Source organism: Sebastes fasciatus, chromosome 13 (genome assembly GCF_043250625.1).
Source record: "Sebastes fasciatus isolate fSebFas1 chromosome 13, fSebFas1.pri, whole genome shotgun sequence".
Classification (NCBI taxonomy): domain Eukaryota; kingdom Metazoa; phylum Chordata; class Actinopteri; order Perciformes; family Sebastidae; genus Sebastes; species Sebastes fasciatus.
The window spans coordinates 18,865,539-18,891,649 of NC_133807.1; the positions used below are offsets into that span (position 1 = coordinate 18,865,539).

At 38.7% G+C, this 26,111-nt stretch overlaps 2 protein-coding genes across 3 annotated transcripts; one reads left to right on the top strand and one right to left on the bottom strand.

Annotated features, from left to right (window-relative positions):
- Positions 1 to 437: 437 nt before the first annotated feature.
- On the top strand, positions 438 to 5,664 carry eif3g (eukaryotic translation initiation factor 3, subunit G). The gene is made up of 10 exons (XM_074655985.1): positions 438 to 551; positions 638 to 684; positions 2,430 to 2,518; positions 3,466 to 3,525; positions 3,629 to 3,733; positions 3,863 to 4,058; positions 4,176 to 4,292; positions 4,383 to 4,519; positions 5,370 to 5,476; positions 5,555 to 5,664. The coding sequence occupies exons 1-10, from the start codon at positions 529 to 531 to the stop codon at positions 5,568 to 5,570; spliced, it is 897 nt and encodes a 298-aa protein (XP_074512086.1). The 5' UTR covers positions 438 to 528; the 3' UTR covers positions 5,571 to 5,664.
- A 1,379-nt stretch (positions 5,665 to 7,043) lies between these two features.
- Positions 7,044 to 23,920, bottom strand: dnmt1 (DNA (cytosine-5-)-methyltransferase 1). 2 transcript variants are annotated; one of them, XM_074655986.1, is made up of 35 exons: positions 23,675 to 23,918; positions 23,154 to 23,190; positions 20,507 to 20,614; positions 20,164 to 20,404; positions 19,968 to 20,040; positions 19,776 to 19,866; positions 19,636 to 19,676; positions 19,498 to 19,558; positions 18,885 to 18,968; positions 18,564 to 18,673; positions 18,307 to 18,425; positions 18,114 to 18,206; positions 17,879 to 18,030; positions 16,851 to 17,038; positions 16,568 to 16,582; positions 15,006 to 15,189; positions 14,791 to 14,888; positions 14,480 to 14,627; positions 14,271 to 14,386; positions 13,994 to 14,195; positions 13,782 to 13,915; positions 12,907 to 13,086; positions 12,601 to 12,825; positions 12,326 to 12,518; positions 11,736 to 11,826; positions 11,496 to 11,636; positions 11,087 to 11,369; positions 10,832 to 10,973; positions 9,886 to 10,052; positions 9,593 to 9,770; positions 8,784 to 8,979; positions 8,531 to 8,694; positions 8,055 to 8,171; positions 7,402 to 7,495; positions 7,044 to 7,314 (listed from the first exon to the last, which is right to left on the bottom strand). In XM_074655986.1, the coding sequence occupies exons 1-35, from the start codon at positions 23,719 to 23,721 to the stop codon at positions 7,277 to 7,279; spliced, it is 4,551 nt and encodes a 1,516-aa protein (XP_074512087.1). In that variant the 5' UTR covers positions 23,722 to 23,918; the 3' UTR covers positions 7,044 to 7,276. The 2 variants fall into 2 exon arrangements, with proteins under 2 accessions (XP_074512087.1, XP_074512088.1); XM_074655987.1 differs by lacking the exon at positions 16,568 to 16,582 and having other exon boundaries at positions 23,675 to 23,920.
- Positions 23,921 to 26,111: the final 2,191 nt, after the last annotated feature.

Consider the following 26,111-nt stretch of genomic DNA (forward strand, 5'->3'; position numbering starts at 1 on the left):
ATATATATATATACATATACACATACATACATACATACACATACATACATACACATACGTATATATATATACTGTATATATATACATATATATACACATACATATACACATACATACATATATATATATATATATATATATACATATACATACATATACACATTCATACATACACATACACATATATATACATATACATACATATACACACACATACACATATACATACACATACATACACACACATACATACAAAAACATACATATATATATAAAAATAGAAACAATAAATAAGTAAAAAATAATTATAATACAAATAATAATGATGATAATGAATAAATAAATTTAATTAAATTAAACAAAAAAAGAAAAAGAAGATACTACAACTGGCCACTCAGGACTCTTATTTTGAAGCTAAAAGTTAAACAAACGTGGTGCTTTTATTCTGAAGTTAACGTCCCGGAAGTGTGTGTTTGGTCGCTTCCGCTCGTCTCTTAACGGTCTTGAAGCTAACCGCTAACAGAGAGGATGCCGTCGATTGAATACGACGAGTGAGTTTTGTTATAATCATTTAATACTGTCTGTTTGTATTGGAGGTGTTTCATCGATCTAATATTGCTTATCAATCTCTCTGCAGCTCAAAGCCCAGCTGGGCGGACCAGGTCGAGGAGGAGGTAGACGAAGGTAAGAGATGACGATAGGTAGCATAGTGAGCTAATACTAGCTACATCTCTGTAGGCCGGCTAGGCGGCTTCCTCTTCCACGTGGTTGTTGTCGGGCGTAATACTCGAGATAAAACATATACGTTACTTCCCTGTCATGTGTTGGATCTGTAGCGTTGATTAGTCTGTTTGAGTGACATACATGAAGGATTTATTGATGAAATATGTAGCTGGTCGACATGTTGCTGTGGCCAGAGGACAGGGACGTAGACCGTGTTATTCACTGGGGAGATAGCTCACATTTAGCAAGCAAGCTATTTATTTATAGATTTATTTGCACATATATATAAAACTGTACGAAATCCAGTGAATGAAAGAAAAAGAAATGTGTCAGGAGAGGTCAATAAGCCTTACAGGCGTATACAAAGGCAAGGCAAGTTTATTTATATAGCACATTTCATACACAAATGCAATTCAAAGTGCGTTACATATATAAAAGCAAGATACAAGAGCACAAAGTGCATACGATAAAAATGAATAAAAGTATAAGTTAAAAGAAAAAAAATTAAAAGGATAATAAAAAACAGTCAAAAGACAGTAAAGTGCAGCATTTGATCAATTAAGAAAAGCGTCTGAGAACAGTTTGGTCTCGAGTCTAGGTTTGAAAGTGGCCACTGTTGGTGCATCTTTGATACAAAAAGACCTCCCCACAACCCCTGGAGAAAAAAACAATAACAAAAAAGGAAGAAAGATCTAAACTAACAAAATGTGCAGAAAAACCTAATCAAACAGTGGAAAACAATCCAATAAAAACAATGAAATGCATACAAAAAACAGTACAGAAAAAAAACAAAATATATCTAAACATATATATATTAATTTATTTATTTGCACATATATAAAACTGCACAAAATCCAGTCAATGAAAAAAACAAAACAAGAAATGTGTCAGTAGAGGTCAAGAAGCCACAGGCTTATACAAACACCTCCCCCCCAACCGCAGGAAAAAAAAAAAAAAAAAAAAAGGAAGAAAGATCTAAACTAACATAATTTTAAAAATACAACAAAAGTTAAACAACAACAATAAGTACACAAATTCTGCAGAAAAACCTAACCAAACAGTGGAAAACAATCCAATAAATACAATGAAATACATACAAAAAACAGTACAGGAAAAAAAAGAAAAATGTATCTAAACATATCCAAAGATAATTAGACACCATGCATTAAATGTGATGATCATTTCCTTTTAAAATGTTCTAAGGATAACAAGCTCTTGATAACATGTATTTTGGTGTTCCATATTTGTACACCACGATATCTGAGACCATGTTTTGTTTTGTAAAAAGGCAGGTGAAGATGATTAACCAGTCTAGTATTATGTGAATGAATTTGAGAATTACATTTAAAGAAGTTGCTAAACGATGAAGGTAAAGAAGAAGGCAAGAACATATATTTATATATAAACACTCATATCTGATGAATATTTATAGCTATAGCTAGCTAGTAGTGTCACCGGCTTTAGTTAGACTTGGACGTAATATGTGGCTAATTGTGTCAGAAATTGAAATGTGTCCTCAGAACTGGAGATGTAAACAAGGGAAACTCTGGGCCTCCTTTGACAGTGTTATAAGATAGTAATGTGTTCATTTAATATCGGACCAAAACAATGAAAAGCCTCCATCAAGAGGGCAAGGAAAACAGTTTATTTTACTTTCTGGCTTTTTCCCCTCTAATTCTAACTTCAATTAATATTCTTTTTGTCAGGCACACTACCACCCCCCAAGGAAACCATCAAAGGAAATATAAAAACTATCACGGAATATAAAATAGATGAAGATGGAAAGAAGTTCAAGGTGAGTTTTTACTAATGCTGCATTTGTCAAGATTGTTCACAATGCTGCTGGTTTGTATACGGCTGCATTTCATGGCTGCATTTCATGGGTGCATTTCATGGGTGCAGCTCCTCACAGGTTAAGAAATGATCTTGCATTTTAGTGTACTTTTTACTTGTGCTATGAGACCAGCTTTATGGTACAGGGACATTTATTTTTTCATCTTTCAAACATCAGGACCGGAGAAGTAAATCTCATTAAACATGCAGTTGTTTTACTTCATCTACGTACTGCTAGATATCTGAACAAACTACAACCATTTTTTCATTTGGCTTGTAACACTGCAAAAGCAAGAGGTAGTCGTTCATTATTCTGTTTAATCTGGGGCTGCAACTAATGATTATTTTCAAAGTTGATCAATCTAATTTTCTCAATTAATGGATTATTTGTTTGGTCTATAAAATGTCAGAAAGTGGAGAAAAATGTCGATCAGTGTTTCCCAAAGCCCAAGACGGCGTCCTCAAATGTCTTGTCTTGTCCACAACTCAAAAGATATTCAATTTACTGTCATAGAGGAGGAAAGAAATACGAAAATATTCATATTTAATAAGCTGGAATCAGAGAATTTGGACTTTTTTTTTCTTTAAAAAAATTACTCAAACCGATAATTCAATTATCAAAATAGTTGGCGATTACGTTAATAGTTGACTAATCGATTAATCGTTGTAGCCCTAGATTAATCATAGGATCTCTGCTACTCTTTTCATTTTCCTTGATAACCTTAACCACTAAAAAAAAAACTCTGAGGTTGCAGCACCAGCTCTCACTAGAGCTTTAAATAGACTGTATGTTGCATGGCAGATTTACATGTTGTGTAGTACAACAGTAGTTTATAAGTGTCATACATGTTTGGGCATTTTGACTACTTCTGTGAAATAAAAATGAATTGCTGCCTTTTTGTCCTCTAGATTGTGCGGACCTTCAAGATCGAGACAAGAAAAGCCTCCAAAGCTGTTGCCAGGCGAAAGGTTTGCTTTTAAATTGAATTCAGTTGCGTTCACTTTGAAATGAACGAGACCGTGGGTCTTTGCGTCGGGTGTCATGTATTATATTGTTGTTCTCTCATTTCAGAACTGGAAGAAATTTGGCAACTCTGAGTTTGATGCACTGGGTCCTAACGTTGCCACCACCACAGTCAGTGACGACGTCTTCATGACTTTCATCTCCAGCAAAGAGGTGAGGATCCATTGTGACCTTTAAGACGTTGTGCTGCTGCTCACTGATGTGTAGGGGTCCACATAATACATGCAAAAATAACTTACTCGTTTTAGCTTGTGACTGAGTACCTCATCGTACCTCTTGCAGGACTTGAACGCCACAGACCAGGATGAAGATCCCATGAACAAGCTGAAAGGACAGAAGATTGTGTCTTGCCGTATTTGCAAAGGCGACCATTGGACCACCCGCTGTCCGTACAAGGACACGCTGGGCCCCATGCAGAAGGAGCTGGCTGAACAGCTTGGGCTGTCCACCGGAGACACGAGCAAGCCTGCTGGCTCTGGTACCATCAGCACAACATTCACATTATCACATTTTGTTTTTCGGGATCCACTGTTAGACTTGGTGGTTGGCCGTTCCTAACGTTATGACTGATGTGGCTATCATCTCTTTTCACCAGCAGAGCCGGAGCCTGCACAGCCTGCGGCGAGCAAGACTGGGAAGTATGTGCCCCCAAGCCTGAGGGACGGAGGCACGCGGCGAGGGGAGTCCATGCAGCCCAACCGGAGAGGTGGATGTAAGTTAACGCGCCCACGACTTACCTTAACACTTTTTTTCCATCAATAAGAGCATTGCTCGGTATAAAGTGTATGTTTTCACCTGACAGCTGATGACAATGCCACTATTCGTGTGACCAATCTGTCTGAGGACACCCGCGAGACAGACCTGCAGGAGCTCTTCAGACCATTTGGCTCCATCTCGAGGATCTATCTGGCCAAGGACAAGAATACTGGACAGTCGAAGGTCAGTAAAGAGCTGCACATTTAATGTTTAAGGCTTTTTAGAAGACTCAAAGGAAAGAAGTAGAGAGGAATTATTAAAGCAGGTGCTCCTTCATCAGTTTTTATCATTTGTAATTCTTATCCAAGTGCAACAAGGTGTAGATCAGCCCTATTCAATTGGTGGCCCGTGGGACAAATCTGGCCCTTTAACAACCTCAAACTAACCCTTTGATCATTTATAAATATGAAAAAAGTATTTAAAAAAAAAAAATCTCTTCCAATAAGAGAATTTATTCCTGTTCTTCACCGTTACCACTCGTGCTATTGACGCTGCTATGCACTGTTAAGTCATATCATTGTGTTTTTATTTAAATAACCTGCTGACATAACACCAAGTGTATGGGTGTTTACGTTGTTTGATTATCAGATCATTTTATTAGTAGGCTTATTAGCCCATTCATTAGTTATGTCTTATAGAATTATAGAAACTTATTTTGTTAAATGTTTTAACCCAGGCTGTTTAAGCAGAGGGAATTTAGGAGTCAAACTGAATAAGAAAAGATGTTAAATGCAACATTGTGTTTATTAAAACAATAATCTACTAAGATTAAAAAGGTGTATTGTTTTTACATTTAAATTCCTAATTTTGTAGATCAGATAGGAAATGTAAACTGTCCCGTGGCACTTTTCTTTCTCAAATCTGGTCCTTCTAAAAAGGTAATTGAATAGGCCTAGTGTAGATAGTATGTTGACTGTACTTTGAGTTAATGAGTAGTTGCTTCTGCCAACAACTGTGGTACAATTGAGAATGACCAGAAACACAGCGTGGTCCAGTTGTCTCATCCATCAACTACTTCCTTTGTTTCCTGCAGGGATTTGCCTTCATCAGTTTCCACCGCCGGGAGGACGCAGCCAGAGCCATCGCAGGAGTGTCAGGATTTGGATACGATCATCTTATTCTCAACGTTGAATGGGCCAAGTAAGTACTTGTCAGTTAAGTGTTAAAAGTTGTAAATGTTGTTTATTCTAGCTGCTAACCGTATTTAATTCTCTGCAGACCGTCAAACAACTGAGGAATCCAGCAGAATACATTCGAGGATGACGGCTGATTTTATTGTTGTGGTAAAACATGGCTGTTACCAAATAAAGAGAATCACATTGTCACAATTTCTTTGTTTTTCTTCTAGTTTGCGTAACTTTTAAATTTCCAGGCAGCCTTTACTTCGTAAAGGTATAATTGATAACGTTCAGCCATGTTGCCTTCTCCCTCTCCTGTTCCATCACTTCAAAACATATCTATCCACTCTTAACACCATACTAACACTCAACACCATACTAACACTCAACACTAGATAAAAAACAAAACACTTCCATCACTGCCAAATTCTAAAATAAATCTTAATATCCTATTTTAAGTTGTGTATATCAACACAAGACCCAATATGGAACATATCTACAAGAGAAGTGCCTTCATCCAGTCATTCTGGTCTGTCAGAGGTTCAAACGGGTGGAACATAATTCACATCACACAAAACATCTTTCAGTAACAAATAAACAATGGATTATTAATATATACAGCACTAAACTCAATTTGCTGCTGCCATCTATGTCCTTTTTCAATCTTATACATACTGCGTTTATTCTGTTCATTTCTAGAATATTTATACTGTTACATTTATATTTAACACTTAATAGATCCTCTTCAGCATTTTTTATTTACTTACTGATTTTATGTTTGATGCACATTTTAATTTCTATATATATATATATATATATATATATATATTGTAGCATTATGTACATAAGTTATTTCTTACATTTGTTTATGCTTTTATATAAGAGCAACTGCAACATCCCAATTCCCCCCCAGGGATGAATGAAGTATTTTTGCTCCATTATATTTTAGGAAGCATTTTGTAACACCTTGGCCAGGGACTACTGATGAAAAAAAAATAGCCTTTTGGCTAATTCTGGCATTTTTATTTAATTTGCACTGTCCTTTCTCTCAAACTAAACCATATCCCTAAAAAGAGACAATGCCAGTAGATTGGATGGGGAGTGCTACTTCACAAATGAAGGCATATACAAAAAAATAAAACAGGGTCTCTTTGGATCCAAGGACATGAGGCCAATAAAGCGAAAGGTCAGACTTGTACTGAGCTTTGTGATCAATAAGTCACAACCAAAAAGATATTACGGCACACTGTTTAGCAAAAATTAAAGCCTTTATGGGCTTAGCGCCAACGGACATGTAGAAACAAGTGGCAGCTCCCAGATAAACCACGGCTGCTGCCAGCTGCTTGTAATCAGTAGCTCTGGATAATTAACACAGGTACAGCCAATTCTAGAACTCAGTACAAGTTGAACCTATTTATTGGTCTCATAAACCACATCCCTTCTAGTTCTTCTCCACTCCACATGCAATTTAAGCAATCTGGATATGAGATTGTAGGCGTGAATTTAGCTGAAATTAATACTTAACCTTTACTACCTGCATTAACATCACTTCTTTAACTAACTTGTGTTACTTTAAAAAAATTCACATATCAATTTCGTAAGAGCTTTATTTGAAATATTACACATATAAAAACTACATACAATTTATCCCACGATGATTAAAAGCAGCGAAACCAAAATCATGGAATGGCACTGCACAGAATGTCCACGGTGGCCACGTAGTGACGCGGTTAAAAGCCAGCTTGTTAAAAAAAAAAAAGATCGCCTGACACGTCGGCGTCAGGATTTGTGGGACCGATTCTTCCTTGGAATGGAACCAGGACTAATCAGAGACCTCCATCTTCTCTTGTTTGACCGGCTCTGTGGAGGGGGAAGAACATGTATAAGGATTTCTGTATAACCAAGAGTTTGAAATCAGGAAACGTGGAATTGAGACAGAAGAGTCACCTGATGCTTGTTCTTCCTTCAGCCTCTCCATGACACACTTCTTCAGCTCCAGGCCGATGGCCCTGGAGAGCGGAGGGGGAACTGCATTTCCGACCTGCCAGAAACACAAAGAGTCAATTACATGATCCGACTGTTTAAAGTTCAGAACAGGTTATTCACATACAAGGAATTTGCCTCGGTGTTCGGAGCATACAATAAACATTGAGGAAATAAAAATACAAGCAAAGTACTGCAAGAGTCAAGAATATAAATATAGGATAGAAAAAATTACAAAGATTTAACAGATACTATTAAAATACTAAAACAAATATGTACAATATAACTATTCAACGTTCAAATAGTAATTAACATTCCTTCAAATTTTATGGAGGAGCCATGTTGGAATTGCTTCTATTTTCAGTATTTATACAGTATTTGGTGGGTTCATCTCTCCCAGTGAGCGCTTTCACATTACAGTCTTCTGATCAGCTGTTAATTTTAGCCACTTTAAGAAAGACAGGACAGATCCAAAACATTTGGTGATCCTTTAACCAGCCAACAAAACAGCTATGCATCCCAAAACCTAGCTGTGAATGTCAGTGTAATTTGGAACCAAAAGAAAAAGATGCTCCCCCACTCCTTACTTTGAGTTTTAAATGGAGTTAGGATTTTACCTGTCTGTGTTTGTCCAGGATGTTTCCAAAGAAGCGGTAGGTGTCGGGGAAGCCCTGAGAGCGAGCACATTCCCTCACACTGACCACTCGGTGCTGCTCAGGATGCAGAACGCGGCCCTGAAATATCAAAACGCTCAGATTAAGATTCAAAGGCAGGAAATCCTTTACAGGCCTTGAAGGCATCAATTCAATTTCAGCCCTATAAGTATACATTATAACCAAACGTCAATTGATTTGATTCCACATTATAAATCTGGGTTAGCGCAAGACTTTCAACTAATGTGATCTTCATAACTAATGGAGTTCCTGTCAGATAATTCTCCTTATGACGACAGATTCAACTAGCTTTTCCATACAAAACGACACAAAGGAGGGTCGTTCCACAAAATGGTACCAAGAATGGGCTCTAAAGCACATTTGTGCCAGTTTCGGCTGAATTTAGTTTTGCTCCAACTGTTTATGAGAGGTTGAAGTACCTGCTTGCCCATGGGTTCAGGGTTGGTGACGGTTGTGCTGAAGAAGCCGTCCCACTCCAGTCTGCCGTAGAGTCCGGCCCAGTGATTGTGGCGGTTTCCGGTGTGGGGCAGACACCAGGGGATCAGGGTGTTGAACTGCCGGTCTGCAGGGTCGCATGCATTCCCTAAAATGAAACAGACATAAATCAGAGATGCATCCATACTAGAAATTTAAACTCTGGCGTTATTCAGGTAGAAAACTAGACCTTCATACCTCCTGAACAATAGCAGACACCTCTGAGTGCACCGGTGCTGCTGCGTCCGTTCTTTTTATCTGGGTGTGAGTAACGCAGTTTCTTGGTCATGGTGCCGTCTTTCACCCGGACCTCGAGGTTGGGAAGATCCCTCCAGTCGGAGCCTGGAGCCAACGGGATGTGACGCATCCGACCTTCAACCAGAGCACTCATGTCCTGAGGGCACAAAAACCTTTCGTTATAAACTTTTAGAAGAAATCATGTTACAATCCTACTTTAACATCATGTTACTAACAAATAGAGTGGTGCAAGAATGAGTCCTAAAACCCAGAAATCAGTTAGCCTTTTAACTCGTTTCGAAGTCGATGGGTTTTTAGTTAGATTCCTGAAATAAGGTCTGTGGTTAACACAAGCTTAAGAGATTAACATTTTGTTCTACAACATAAAATATGTCAGTAAATATCCCACTCGTGAATTTTGAAGCTTTTACGCGTCTTATGAAAAGGCGGTTGCTAACAAGTGACTTAGCTATAAGCCAATTTACATCTGTAGTCTCTGGGCAGGAAACAAGAAATTGGCCTAATGTTAGCTTTTTACTTCTGGCAATTGCATTCACACTTCAAAAATCATAAAAGTGGTGTTCATTTGTGAAGATTATCCTGCTGGAAAAAAATGTTTAAGTATCAAACATTTGTTTGCAACAGAGCTTATTTTCTGCAATAATCCAAAATCCAAAGGAAAAGTCCCATTGGCTTTTAGTCAAGGGAACTTGGTTGATGCTAACTTCCTGTTTGGCCTACAAATATATGTCTACAAATACACAGCTCACCTTGCAGATGTGATCTCTCAGGATTGGTTGATACTGTGTTCCTCTGATCTGCCTCTGGAACCAGGACTGAGGCTCCCCGTTGTAGGAAATCTCCAATCCAGCTGCACCATTACGAATCTCTGGCAGGTCAGACATGGTGTCTCTGACTGTGATGGTTCTGTAGATTCCTCCATTACCTCTGTTGAAGACAGAAAAGTCAGTCTGGTGTACAGTCACAAAAGGCATTGTTTGTACAAGTTTGTGATCTAGAATTACAGATCAATAAATGGTACAGTAGAGGATGTTTCCATTACCGTGTGACATTGCTGACGTATTTCTTTTCGTCCACCGCCACGTTCAGAGAGCAAGCTCTGGGAGCAAACACATGCAGAGGCTCCGGATAACGAGGCAGCTTCTCTCCAGGAGCAGCAGCCAGGATGATCGCCCTGCGGCGGGTCTGGGCAACGCCGTACTGACCAGCCTGATGAGGAGGGCAGCAGTGAGCATGTTAGTGGTAAAATGGACTTCATTCATCATAAAAATATTAGCACACATGATTATATTTTTCCTGAATAATCTGGGAGGGAAAAAAGTCACAGGTTAAACAGCTGTTAGACGACTAAGAATTTCTTTGGTCAAGGACAGCCCTACTGATTTTGTGATCTAAATAATATGAAAAGGCTAACTGTGCAGGAATGGCCATAATGTTTTAATCTATTGATTTGGGAATCAACTTGATTCCGCTTTCAATACCACACTCAAAAGAAAATGTTGTCACCTGATCCCACCCCCAGTTGTTTAACATTAGACCTGAGCTTAAACGGCATTTGATCCTACTAAAATGTCTACATCATGTTTTGGTAAAGGAGGTTGCGCTTCAACAATGGGAGGAGCCTCACAGTTGAGTGCTAGACCCAAAATCCAATAAGCATAAAAAATGTTATAGGGTAGCACAACCTAGATTTTAAAATTGAGGACAAAATACCAGCATTTCACTTGTAAATTGGCTCACATCTCAATAGACATACGCTTACACGTTTTTGTTCAACGTCAAGTCTGTAATTTCTAATGTTCAATGTCACAAGAGTTTAATTTTTTTTGGAAGCAATATTTTATAGCTAAAAAACTAAAACTGAAATGGAATTACGTTATTAGTTTTTTAACCAGGCAATATCATTTTTTTTTTAAAGGATAGTGTTTTTGGCTTTTCACGGCTTATTTTCATTTTAGTTTAGGATAATAACTCTGAGTCTGACCCACCTGAAGGACACCAAAAGTACACTGGTAGCCCATGCGCACAAGACAGCGCAGAGTCAGCTTCAGGACCATGGAGCTTTTGAATGAGACGAAGTTCCTCACATTCTCCAGCAGGAAGAACTTGGGTCTGTAGTAGTCACAGTAACTGCAAGAGAGGAAAACTTATTTTAAAAAAGTGCACTTGTGTGGTCTATACTGCAGGAAACGTGTTTACAATAAATCTCTTAAGGGTAAAGATGAGAATCTGCTGTTACAGACCTGAGATAGGAGACCACGAGTGAGTTCTTGAATTTGGAATAAGTACGAGAGTTGAAGCGGTTCATCCCACTGAAGCCTTGGCAAGGAGGTCCTCCACACAGCATCTCCACGTCTCCCTTCTGAGGCAGCTTCTGACCAAGAGAGTTCATCTTCTCTCCAGACATGACCAACTTCAGCAGGACGTTGCAGTCCTCCGTGAACACTGTGGTGCCTGGGTTGTTGAGCCTGAAGGCCTGGGCTGCAGGCTCCCACATCTCTATGGCCCACAGAGTCTCTGTCATACCTTAAGGAGACCAGCAGGCATGTTTTCAGAGCGTTGCATTGAAAAATAAAACTGCAGTTGCCCAGGTTTCTATCCATGTTAACATCCGAGAGCATATTTCATGAATGGCGTAGAACAAGCATTTACCAGCCTGGTGGAAGCCTTCAGAAAGTCCTCCGCAGCCAGAGAACACATCCAGTGTGCGATATTTGGGCACTTTAAGCGTCTGCGCTTCATTCTGAGAGTCCTGCGTATCCTGTGCAGCTGCAGCCTTTCCTTTGCCTTTACCTTGTAGAGAAAAAGAGGATCATTGGATTAAGATTTCAGTGAGCCTAAAAACTATTTTAGATTAAAAAAAACAACCCAAAAACGTGTGCGCATTTTCACCTTTCCCTTTGCCTTTTCCTTTGCCTTTATGAACAGCAGAGCGGGCATGATTTGGAGGGTCTTCAAAGCTTTTGGATTTTGCGTTATAAGCCTGTGAGAGAAGAATGTGTACAAGAATAAATTATGAAGATATGTTCAAGTCTGAGCATTATGTTTCCAACATTTGATCTTTTGATATGTTTTCATATTAGACAATTAGCACAAGACAACATCATCTCTGACCCCAACCATGTCCTGAACGGTGAACACAAATTGTTGCCATCAAATCAGAGATACAGGGTTCCACAATTTGATAAGGTTAGACTGAAGCACTCTTTCGTGCACCAGTCAATCCTAAAATTAACTATGGAGCCTAATCGCAGATCAAATGTATGTTAAAAGGGTGTTGAATGTATTGTCTGCAGTGACTGTAATGGTATGTTAAATGTACATATCCTTGTTTTTCTGTCTTACAACTTTTTACACAATACCAACATGCTAGCAATGGGGTAGATGTTTAAAGAGGTTTTCCCTCGGGATAAATATAGTTCTATCTTTTCTAAATTACTGAATCTGAAATGACTGTAGATATAAAGTATTAACAACCTTACCTCCAAGAAATAGAAGCGGTCAGGTCCACCACTGGAATAGTCCTGGACTGATTCGTTCAGGTCTTCTGCGTATTCTACCTGACAGCGGCCGAGCACCTCGGTCATGCCGAGAGTCACTTCTTCATCACTCCAGTACAGCTGGTTGATGTCTGTGTGGTAACTGGCTTTGACACCTTTGTGAGTGTTCTCAGGCCTGGGAGATGAGACAAAACCCAGTTAATTTCTTACAGACTAAAACCTGAAGGACGACCAGTTTAACTGTATAAATGTCTTACCTGTAGAACTTGTAGAGTCGCAGTTTGACCTCCGCGGTGTCTGATTTCCCGTTGCTACGTCTGTGACAGAAGATCTCCTTGATGCGCCCGATGCGGAACGGTTCTGGAGCGTCCTGGTTTGACCCCTTGATATAATCTGAGGACTTCCTGTAGTATTCTGGATACAAGTCCTCATCCACATCCTCTTTCCTGTGGGAGCGCTTCACTGGACTAGCTGGCTTCACGCTGAGAGGAACAGCAGCAGTGAGTCTCAATCATTTTCCTCATTGTACAAGTGATTCAAACATTTTGAATAACTTCACTCACCTGAAGTTAAAACAGTCAGGATGCAGGTAGACACCGTCTCCCACCTTGAACTGCTCCCCCTGGAAGCAGGCCAGAGCATACATAGCCTTGGAGTCGTGGTTTTGGTCCAGCAGAGGTTCAAATGCACGAGGCGTTTCCTGTTCCTTACTCGCTTTAGTCCTCGCACAGCTGCAACAGAACCTGAACGCAAAGGGGAGCAAATCCACAACTAGGTTAAAAAACATACACAAGACACAAACCAAGAAAAGATCATGTGCAGGGTTCCACACGTTTTCATTTCAAAATTCCATACTTTTCCAGACTTCTCGGTAGATCATTCAGACCACTGGTCTTGTCAAGACGACAGTACTTATTACCTTGCATATGGCTTACAACCTCTGCCTCCCCCATGTTGGAGATGAATGACTTTATGGAAACCTGTGGCCCTGCAGCGAAAGCTCAACCGAAAGGCCAGACACAGCCATCCAACATTAAAGATTAAAGTAAGTGCACTAAAGATATTGAGCGTCATCTTTTCTTGTAAAATGTCCGATGTAATCGATAACACCGATTGTTGTCACAAGTTTATTAATCGAGGGAAAATTTCGTAGGCGTGCGCGTTCAGTCACATGCCATACTCGTCTTGCCTTCGACGACAAAGCTCGCTCTGGCCCACGCTCAGTCACACAACAGATGGCTGCGCTGGCTGGGTGTCTGCCTCCAAACACTGCTTGTAGGTTCAGTGTATTTTTAGAAATTCTGAATTTTATTTTAGAAAAAACAGACAAGGGTCAATAGTCTGGAAAGAAATATTTTTCCACACTAAATTATTACTAAAATCCAGTTCCATACTGCGAAGGAATCCCAGTAGAAATACATGTGTGGATGATGCTTACGTGAACTTGCAGTCCTCTGATGGAGTGGTCTTGGGAGGCGACTCAAAGCGAGCATAGTCTGTGTCGTACCAGAACTGATAGAAGAAACTCTTCCCGTCATCGTCAATCACCTTGATTTCCGAATCCATGCCACCCTAAAATACAAATGTAACCATGAGATCAAGAAACACGTCTAACAAAATGCAAATTAGCCTGCTGTCACGTTAACTTACCTCCATAGACCAGTTGTTAGATGGGGCCTTATACATGACGTTAACTTTGCCCTGCACATAATTGAGCTGCATGTCTTCACACTCATCCACGAGGACGAGCTCCAGTGGATCAGAAGACTCTCCCAGCACCGTTTGAGTCCCACGCAGGAACCAGTGGGCATGAAACATCTTCCCACTGTTGTCCTCCCACAGCGATGCGATCCTGAGGATGAATATGTCATTAGATTTATACACGCCAGAGTGACAACATGTTATCATAGTCTAAAATAGGTCATACCTGGCCAGATAGAGAGGCATGGACGGATCCTCTGATGAAACGGAGACACAGTCGCCCAACTCCAGCTCTTCATCATTTACACAGACCTTGCTATAGTAGCGCTTCTTCCCCTCAGACTGAAGGGGGGTTAGAGACAAATACATTTTACTGCTGGATCCTCATATGACAGAAAAACTTCATTGTAACAACTAACGAGGAAGAAAACACACCAGAACAGACTCTCCGATCCATGTCAGTTTGCACTGGGTCTGCTTCTTCCTCTTAGCTTGAGAAACCTTCTTGGGCTTCTCCACTGGAACATCTTCCTCTTCAATGTTCTCATCATCTTCAGCCTCCTTTACTGCAAGGTTTGGGCATCTAAAACAGACGGATGTATGTCATTTTACTTTTGTTTTTACTGCGGTATCGAACTGGTGTAGAGAATCGTGGAATTTCACTGGTATTGGTTATCGACTACTACGATTTCTGGTATTGTGAAATCCCTACTTTATAGACTAAACTGCTCAGAACACACGCTTACCTTCTCTGCTTACAAGCCTGCTTGCTTTTGCCATCTCCCCCAAATTTGATCATGTCCTTGCAAGCTGGACACTTGCCACAATCAGGAGATTGGCAAACCTGAGGACAAAAAAAAAAAATGTATGTTAAGTATTACAGAGGACACAAATCAAATGCACATCAGACACTGTTGAATTAGTGTTAATACACTGGGGCTTCACTTTGATAACCACTCACCTCACAGACACCACAGCGCTGTCTTTTGGCCCCACCACTCTCTTTATCGTTCTGCTCTATCTGATCAGAGAAGAAGGTATCAAAGATCTGGTACACCAGCGTTGTCGTGGTCGCTTTAGTCGGCCCCTTGTTGTCCTTCTCTATCTTTGTTGGGTGACGAATGGCCTGTCTTCTGGCGGCTCTCCTGTCAACAGAATAAAGTTTGTGTGAAGCCAAATGAACCGCTTTCCTCTGAACACAAACACCTGATGATATGTGGAGCGATGGCATCATGAAGCCCCTGGCTGTCAACACACCACAGCATCAGGCCATGCAACATCAGAAACAAGCAAACAAAACAAAACAGACACAGTAAAGATGTACGATGCAGAGTTCCCGTTAGATGCAACTGGCCAATTAAGTTTTTCTAAAACACTGAGGCCTGCAGAGAAAACACTAACACACACCATATTTAAAGTTTTGATCTAATCTGGCAACCAACCAACCCAAGGTTAAGAGTCAGCAAATCAGAGAATCATCACCAAATAGGGCCGACATCCTTACAGCATTGTCTTCATAAGTTACTGAGTTTTAAAAATCCCACATTCAAATTTGCCAGTGTAAAAAAAATTATTGTAGCATGAATTAAGTGCAGTGAGACGGAGATGCTGCTTAAGTTCAAAACTTCGACTGATCTTTCTTTGAGAAAAGACTTCTACATTAAGTTAAAGTTTAAACAAAAAAATGGATGTCAAAGTTAACGCAAATTTGTTAACGCCACTAATGTCTTTAAAGCATTAACACAAGTGATCTTTCAGAGGTTGTAGCGGGCTCAGTTTTAACACTAGAGTGAAGATGCCATCATATGAAACTAGAAAACCTAAGGAATCCATTGATACAACCATGTCATGATTTCCAATAATAAATATATACAAACATTTGCATAAAGCAGCATATTTGCCCACTCCCATGTTGATATTACTTGACAAATCTCCCTTTAAAAAGGTACATTTTGAACAGATACAAAATGTGATTAATTTGCGATTAACTATGGACAATCATGCGATAAATCACGATTAAACATTTTAATCGATTGACTGCCCCAGTCAAAACTAATTCTCTCTTTTCTATTATTACTTTTTGGGGATTACTACAGCCAATTGGACTTAATGTTTTTTTCTTCTTCACATATACATGTCACAAGTACCGGCAGAGTTTGCATGACTGCAATGTAGAAAAAGGAAAGTCATTTTGCACATTTGACTGTTTTAAGTATCTTACAGTGGGGCGAGCCAGCTTTTTGTTTTGATACATATACATACAAACGGGTCAAAAGCACTTTTCTGTAAAAGATTTTTTTAAACCAACCAGACACATTTTATATTATCAATAAATTTGTAGTCAAGAATTTACTGACACTGGTCATATGGCCATAATTCAAATAAGCCAGATAAACTAAAATAAACCACAATGTAAAGCAAAAAAACAAATAAAATTCTAGCGTGAACTCTGGTATAATGCTCTTTTTGTCCATATATCACACCACCATACAAGCTAAGGATGCATTCAGAAGGCCTACCTACCAGTAGAGCAGCATGCTGCATTAGGAAATGTCAAAGGAGTGTTAGACATTGGGGACAACAAAGAGCGAGGAGCAGAAATACAGGAATATAAGCAAAAAAAATAACTTCTAAATGCTGAAGCATTTTGTTGCAAAGGAACTTCTGCCAGAAAAAACTGAGTGAGTTTTCATTTTAAGTTAAATACGTAGCATGTATCCTCCTCATGTTTGTTTTCACTTTGACCCAAAGTAGCTATGGAGAGATTACTTGTATGTATGGTACAATAATCATCTTTCAGCCGTACCTCTTCCCCAGAGTGACTCCTGCCAACTTGATCAGGTCTCTCATGCAGGGAGTGACGATGATGGGCTGCTCATCCGTGTCGCCGGCCTCGTCATAGCTTTCCACCTGCTCCACCACAAACTGGGCGTGGCGCAGCAGCGTGTCCTCCGTGAAGCAGTTGAAGTTTAGCCCTGCTGGAGGCACGGTTGTCTGAGGGCAGGAGAAACAGAAGCTGGTCAGTGTCCTGGCATTGAGTTGCAGGGACAAGAGCTACCGTACATCTTCTTCCTCAGAAATGTGACTGGTCTAATTTCTATAAACACCCTTAGTTTGTGGTTCGTTTATAAATAAGAAAATCTTGGCTCAACAATTTATGCAGTTTAATGATGTGAATACTAGTCAGTCTGTCTAACAATATTTTCAGCTTTCTACCGTTTGCGTATTATATCTTGATTTCTTTACCGATGCCTCTTGTTGCAGAAACACTGCAAATTTCGCCACTGTGGGACTAATGAAGGATCACCCATTCTTAGTTTCATAGTGCCCTGATAAGGCAAAATGTTTTAATTACTCGTTTAGTAAATATAATTAAATGTCAAAAACAATCAAAGGCCCATCACAAGATATCAGAGCCTCTACAAATTTTGTCTAAATTGCCAACTCTCTCCTGCCAAAGGCTCTAAACAGCAAATGTTTTGACAATTACTTAAAATATTGATTGAAAGATTAGTTAAAATGCTAGATTCTCTTACGGTCACTGGTTTATTGACAAGTAGATTCAGTGCTACCTGACAAATGTGATAACTTGTCTACACCAACTTTTCTATAAAAATTACTTTCTGCATATATTCAGTTTTGTTTGTGCAATCAATGTTATATAAAACTCTTTAAAAAGGGAAAAGTGAAGCTCAACCGAAGTGCCATTGTAGCAGAGATCAGATGACCCCCAGAAAAATTAACCATCTGCAATACGGCAGATTGTTCTTAATTCCCAAATACATAAACTTGGCAGGACACTATTATTATCTAACAAAGTAGACAAGTCTTCACCTCGATCTTGTTGAGAAGGTCCTCATAAGAAGCATCAGGATTCTTCTGGAGGAACTCCACCACGATCTTGCTCATATAGATCTTTTCCTGCATCACCGCAAAAATGGGTCCGTACTCTTCACTGGAGTGCATCAGGATGTAATCAGCAAAAGCTGGATATTGAAGATAGATATCAACCATAAGAACATCATACAGGAGAAAATAAATTACAATGTGGAACGGGAAACTTTGCTACCTGTAGTGAAACCAATTAAAGCTTTTTCTCCACCATCAAACCCAGTGATCCACCAGGCATTGATGGGTCCGAGTTTCTTGGCAGGAACACCACCTGAAAAAAAAACACCACGCACATAAACACATGCTTGGTTGTAATGGGTAAGAGAACAAAAAACATGTAGTTTCCATTTTTGAAATGTGGGATTTCATACCATCCAAGCAGGGGTTGTCATCATAGATGGGTTTGACAACACAGCTGAAGTAGAGCTCCACATTCCTCTCAATCAGTCCAGAGTCAAATGGACAAAGGTGGCCACGCTTGTCATACACGCTGCAAGACACAAGAGGTGCTAACTGACTCAAGTGCAGCAACACAACAAGCTTGTAGCACTATGAAATAAGTAGAGACAACTAGGCAAAAAAGCCAAGTGTCGCCTAAAACACTGAAGACTGATAGAGAATCACTTACCTGAAGTTAGTAATCTTGTGCTGTGGCAGATCCTCGTAGCTCTCAAATCCATCCTCATTGGAGTCAAACAGGGAGAGACGCTCATCTGTCAACATTTCTGGTTCATCAAGCTGAAGATGGAGAGCAGAATCAGTTCAGGTTTAAGTAACGACACTTAAAAACAAAACTAAAATTTTTGAAAACAATATGCAATAACAAGACTGAAAACTAATAAAGGGTTTCATGTGACAAACTGCATACAAAATGTAGAACATTCAAAATATATTGAGGTTTTATAAATAACAGATAAAGCCACTACTTGAATGACAAACTAATTCTCACCGCATTATCAGGATCCCCTTGAAAGAACTTGAGATCAGAGTCATCCAAGTATTGTCTGCAGTCTGTACATTTGGGAGGTGGCGTCTGGAAAAAAAAATGTATAAAGATTACACAGGTTCTGTCAGTACTAAGCATTTATATGGAACAAAACTCTTAACACAGGGAGTCTAAAGGTGTCAGAGAAGTCAATTAAAGGAAATTTCTCTCTACAGGTAAATATGAAAAGTATTAAGTGAGCAGGGTTAATGTAGAATAAGCAACAGGTAAGTACAGAGTATAAAGTTTAGTAGTGTCTTATGTGTTAACTGTGAAGCAGGAAAATGTTGAAATTAAGACCTCAATAATTAAAATGAATACCATTTAATAACTTTCGAGGACTACAATTTTTATAAAATGGAATTTAAGACATTGTAAAGCCTCTAAACAACCATACAGGTGTTGTCAGTTAATCTGGCTGATTAGACCTCTCAGGACTGCATGGGTAAGTATAGACTAAATACTACAGACTAACCTGAGCAGAGGTCTAATCAGCCAGAATAACTGAAAACACCTGTGTGTGTGTGTGTACAGAGGCTTTACAGCTAAAACACTGAGCTGAATAACAATTCATTACCTTTGCTGTAGAAACTGGCTTCGTAGTTTCACTCTTCTCACTCGTTTTTTCTGTTGCAGCACTATGTAGGGAAAAGTATTAGTACGTTCACTTGTGTGAATTCATGTTCATTTCATGTACAGAGTGTAAGAGACTTACTTTTCATCAGATTCCACTTTAAAACGCTTCTCCTCCCGAGACTACAACAGATTTTGAAAGTATGAGCAGTGTTACATAGCAGACATTTAGAATCTCAACTCTTAATGTTTACACATCACTAGTACATAAAAATACTTCACCTCCTCGACTTGATCTTCCTCTTTCTCTTTCTTCACTTCATTTTCTCCATTAGTAGCTTCTACATTCAAGTCTTCAGACTTGCGCTTTTGACTGCAAGACAGATTTACTTTTAAAAAATACATTTATTTTTTTTCACTTGCTGAAAAATGAGTATCAAAGTATGAGGCACAAGATAAAACTCTTATACGCACACTTTAGAGAACATTGACATGATGGTTGGCTGTTTTCCAGCATTTCTTGTAACCCTGGAACTGGCTGGAGACTCTTCAAAGAAAAAGAAGATTAAGTTTATCCTATACCATGTTTAAATGACTTAATTTGTGGGTCATTTCCATCTTGAAAAGCGGTTGTTACAAGACAAATATTAAGAAGAATTTTCAAACGTACTTTTAGTGTCAGAGTTTGCTTTGCTCTTGCGTCCACCTTTCCCTTTGGAGGCAGTTGGTGACTTGAGAGCCTCCTCTTCCTCCTGTACGTCCATGGTTACATTTTCGCTGTTCTCTTCTTTGTGGGAGCCATTTGTGAGGCCGTTCGTCTTTCCATTTTGCTCCACTCCGTCAACATGGGAGCCATTTTCAAGATGAAGCTCTTTTCCCAGCAAGGCTTTTACTTTAGAGATGTAGACCTCCTGAGGAAAGGACATGGCATACATCACACGTCTCAGAAGAAACAATGAGCAGCAAAATACCAGGATTAGTTAGGATTCGGATAGCTTTTAAGAGTCACCAACCATTGAGATCTCTGAAGTTTTCATCTTTTCTTCAAAGCTTGTCAGCTGGTCCTGAGCATCAACATGCAGGAATTCCTGCACCAACTTCAGCTTCTCCTTCACACGATCCTGGATGGGCATTTTAAGAGAAAAAGATCTTGTTAGAGAAGTGAAACGTAATTCACAAAAAACATATTTTAAAAGGTGTGGAAGCTGTTTTTGACATTGCTTGATAAGACCCAACTGTATAGCTCATGAGATTTGCTGCTATGTTGTATCTTTATTCTGTGCAAACTCTGCATTATTCTGTATGCTGACAGTCCCCCACCCATATGCTTTATTATTTTCTTTTGTTTTAGTGGTTTCTTTTCTCTCTCACTCTTTACCCTGAAGGGGCAGCGTCCTGTTTTGCCAATATTGCTGTCATCTGGCAGCTTTGAACTTCTTTTTGCCACGTATCCTGTCTTTTTTTCTGTTATTTTGTATAAGGGTACTGGGTGTGTTCATGTCTTGACTGTGTGTTTATTGTATAATAAAAAAGAAAGAAAAAAAAGTCTATAACACTAAACGTTTTAAAAGACAGTTTACCATAGGCAGTTGAATAAAAAAACTAAAGTCTAGTAGATTCATTATACATACAATATATGGCTTGATTTGAGGGTTGAATTGACGGATATTAGGGAAGTCCCAAATACCATTTTTGGGCTTCAAAGCTTCGGTGAGAAATATTCAAAGGTATTCTAAGCTTCGCAGAGCAGCGCAGCATCTTCCACTGTCTGTCTCCATCTCCCTTGTTTCAGTGCTGCTGCCGCACTACTGTACACTCGCGCACCTCTACAAACTATAAACAGCAATATCTGTCTGAAAATAACTAATAATAATTAATGTTGAATATGAATAATGGTGTGGGACTATTCTTTATTTCATAGGCTATTTGGAGATTTATACATTACCATTACATTCTTGTATATAAAAAATAAACAAAACAAAGCATTCGAGTAGTGATTTGGAAGTAGTATGGTCAAATACTATGGCAATGGTCGAAGCATTCGATTCTATTGCCCTACAATGCATTGCGTAACAGAACCAGGGGCTATTTGCAGCTGGAAAATAGTAACAGAGGTTACCTGATACAAGTTCACTTAATACATTCTTGTCAATATGCATTTTGAAGCAATATTTCTGTTATATCAATTTTAAATCAGAGATATCTCATCTCAAATTCAGAGTGTTATTGATGTCTGTCACCATATGATATACATAAAAACTTCTCAACTTCAGGATGACAATATCAACACTTGAACTAAAGATATCTTTATGACACTTTGGATTTAATATCTCAAACACCATCACTCCCCCTAAATTAATTTTATAACATGCAGGACATCTATGGAGGAGCCCTTGGAGTTATATCTAGATGGCATCATCTGTACAGTTCAACTCTTTGCCTTTAAGCCTATGGAGACTCACTCAAATTAATACATAATTGAACTACACAATATTGCAGATTTTAGATAAGTGGAATCCTATTACGGGTGGAGCTTCCCTTTAAGGCAACAAAATACTGTAGACCTACAATCATGCTCAATGGTCTTTGGAGCCCCAAACTGAGCAGTCATTAGCAAGAACAATTAGTGAGCAGCTGCGTTCAAGAGCAACACAGACAGAACGAACCAGAACATTACATTTAAGACAGATTAGACAAACTCCCCCCCCCTTTTCATATTCAAATAAGCATAGCAGGTAAACATCAACGCAAGTACTACACCTTTAGTCTAGTACAGAAGATCGTTTTAGGTAGAAACAGTTTCCTCTATGTTAGATAGCCAGGTGCTGCTGTTATAAATCTGGCCATTACTTTCTTCCACATAGCAAGCAAGCATTTCTCTCTACAGGTAAATATGACAAGTATTAAGTGAACAGGGTTAATGTTAGAATAAGCAACAGGTAAGTATAGAGTATAAAGTTTAGTAGTGTGTTATGTGTTAATGGTGATGCAGGAAAATGTTGAAATTAAGACCTCAATAATTAAAATTAATAACATTTAATAACTTTCGAGGGCTACAATATTTATAAAATGTAATTTAAGACATTGTAAAACCGCTAAACACTCATACAGGTGTTGTCAGTTAATCTGACTGATTAAGATAAGAAGATACGATGAAATAAGATGAACCTTTATTAATCCCCGGAGGGAAATGCAGGTGTCAAAGCAGCAACATCAGCAAACATCGTGAAACACAGGAGAGGTAAAGGTATACAAAAATGATAAAAACAATAATGGAGATATAAAAGATACAGAGTGAATGGGTGAACATAGTGTGTGCAGTCTGTCAATAAATAAATGTAATATGTGCAATAAATAAAATATGTACATATAGTACACTCTTAATTACTTTGCTATAGTTTCTCCTCTGTGTTATTTATTAGTATGATTTTGTGTGCCCCCTTTGTAAAGCGTCCTTGGGTTTCTGAAAGGGGCTATATAAGTCCAATTTATTATTATTATTACATATGTGCAGTCTATAAAGTGGTATATTAAACCTCCTCTCAGGACTGTGTGGGTGAGTATAGACTAAACACTACAGACTAACCTGAGCAGAGGTCTAATCAGACAGAATAACTGAAAACACCTGTATGGGTGAGTATAGACTAAATACAAACCCACCTCGTCTGAACCTTCATCCTCATCCAGCACTTGCAGCCTGTGAATGACAAAAACAACGCTATGTTTAGTTCATCTAGTTACACATTTTCGGACATGGTTGTAGCAATAATAATAAACACAGCCAGCTAGCGTAAACATACTAGGTAGCAAAACTTCCTGAGTGGCGCCAAATCTCACACGCTGCTCCATCCATTGACAGGCTACAGATGCTACCAGGCAGCTAACGTTGACTCTGTATGTATGCGGGCTCATCAGTCCGGACTGTCAAGTGACAACAAGCTAACACTAGCTGCAGCTGCTAAATGAAAGCATAAAGGTTAACAGCTCCTCTCACGACACACAGACAGACTGGGTACAACCAGAGCAGCTAAGCCAGTTACACGGGGTTCATTGTTGTTGCTTTCAGAGCAACACAACAATTAGCACGTGTGCTAGCTGCATCGTATGCTAGCTAGTAGCATGTATGCTAGCTCCATCATCAGGACGTTATTAGCATCCAGGGTTACAAAACGTCAACGTACCTTTTCCTGATATCCTCTGGCAGAGACAGGGAAGTCCTGGATGGCATGGTAAAAACAGCTAGCTCAACGTGTTTAGATAAAAAGCGATTAAAACTGCGTTAAAATCCGTTAAAATGCGAATAGCCGTTGGTCACCACAGTAACAACAGTCTGTCGCGTGCTGCTGCTCGCCTGCAATGGATGCTATAATAAGCCAATTCGGGCGCGCGGGCCGTCTTTTTCGCGCGGAAACCCGGGTGTTGTGGACTGTACCACTGCAGTCATGTATGGGTGACAACACTTTCAATATGGGGGCGTAATATGTCACTGCCTAATGCATCGTCTGAACGCGAATTACATTTTCGTTTAAATTATACCATATAAAACATTATGATGTTTACGTGGTTGTCTTTTATAAAGAAATTTAATTTTCTTGACATTAACAACTATAGGACTTACCCCCTATTGTTTGCCAGATGCTGTGGACAGCTAACCAGCAGGAAGCAATCTGAATGTTTACTAATAAGCTCTATTAGCATCTCAGTTCTTTAAGACTAATGAGAGGACAACATGCAAAGAGTTTATGAAGAACTGAACATATATGATGATGACGAATAGAGCTACTATGGAAGAGTGCAGTCTTATTGTTATTTATTTATTTATGCTTTTTTTTTTGCTCCTTGAATTATATTCTACCCCCTATTTAATTTTTGTTATTATATTATTTTTGTTATAATTTAAGTAATCTTTCCTCTCCTATATATGATGATGACCCCCAGAGCTACTATGGAAGAGTGCAGTCTTATTATTTATTTATTTATGCATTTCTTTTTTGTTCCTTGAATTATTTTCTACCCCCTCTTTTATTTTTGTTATTATATCTTTTTTTTTTTATAATTTAAGTTATCTTTCCTATCCAATTGTGCCGTGTATGTTAGACGTATTGAGTTTAGATTACAATGCCTTAATGTTTGTAAATTAATTTTCTTCTATAAAAAAAAAAAAAAAAGCTATATTAGCAATAAATGTCTGCATTTGATGTGATTATGTATCTGTACTTTCGATTGAACGTGTTCAATAGATGACATTGTACTTGCAGTGAATAATAGAGTGGTTGTATTAGTGCAGGTAACACGCTTTAGATGACTCACTTTCCTGCTAATTCATATTTTATATTATTTATTATTATTTTATATATATATATATATATTTTTTTTTCTGTACTTTATTAGCATCTCAGTGCTTTAAGACTAATGAATGGACAACATGCAAAGTCTCTCCTCAGAGCTTATGAAGAACTGAAGATATATGATGATGACCCCTAGAGCTACTATGGAAGAGTGCAGTCTTATCATTATTTGTTTATTTATTTATTTTTGCATTTATTTTTTTGTTCCTTGAATTATTTTCTACCCTCTTTTATTTTTTTATGATATTATTTTTTTAATAATTTAAGTTATCTTTACTATCCAATTGTGCCTTGTATGTTAGAAGTATTACGTTTACATTACAATGCCTTAATGTTTGTAAATGAATTTTCTTCAATAAAAAAAAAGAAAAAAGCTATATTAGCAATAAATGTCTGCATTTGATGTGATTATGTATCCGTACTTTTGAATGAACGTGTTCAATAGATGTCATTGTGCTTTAGAATCTAAAGCTTGTTAAACAAACAGCAGGAAAGTGAGTCATCTAAAGTTTAGATGACTCACTTTCCTGCTAATGTTTGTTTATGGCTCAGATCCAGGCTTGGGCTCTCTTTGTCTCTCTCTTTTATATGTAGATAACCTTACAGATATAAATTTGAGCGACTTCTATGATTTTATTAGGTAGACTTGTAGTTAAAAAATATTTGGAGAAAACATCCTTCAAATATGACTATACGCCCATTATACCACAAGGTGGCACTATGTCATTATGTTATAGAAATAGGAGGCTTTTTCAGGTTGTCAAATCATGGTTGTGAATCCTCTCCCTCTCTTATTGTACATGCAAATTGAACCTGGTTACATTTAACACCTCACATAAATCCAATCTATATGCGTATATTAATTGAGCAGTGATCCATTTCAGGTTCCAGACAGTTTAGGCAGTTATGTGTGTGTGTGCACTACATTTACATAATCTACTGGAGATGATAAATGTGTGTTTTTCTTGTCCATGATTAGTTTTTAAAGTATTACAAACTGTTCTGTTTTGCAAGGACAAACCCACATCTGTCTTGTGTGTGCTGACTATTAATGTTTTTGTGTATACAACTTCACCTACAGGTTTTTGAGTCTGATGTCATATCCTGCAGGGCACTGGAAAGACTTGGCAGACTTCCCAGCAGCGCAGCCTCCTGGGGCTGATTCAGCCAGTGTTCCCACCCAGGAATCCTGGACGTCTGACAGGAAACAAGCCCAACTCTCCCAAGGCCACTGTAAGTCAGCCTCTCCCCTCGCCCGAAGCCTCCCCCC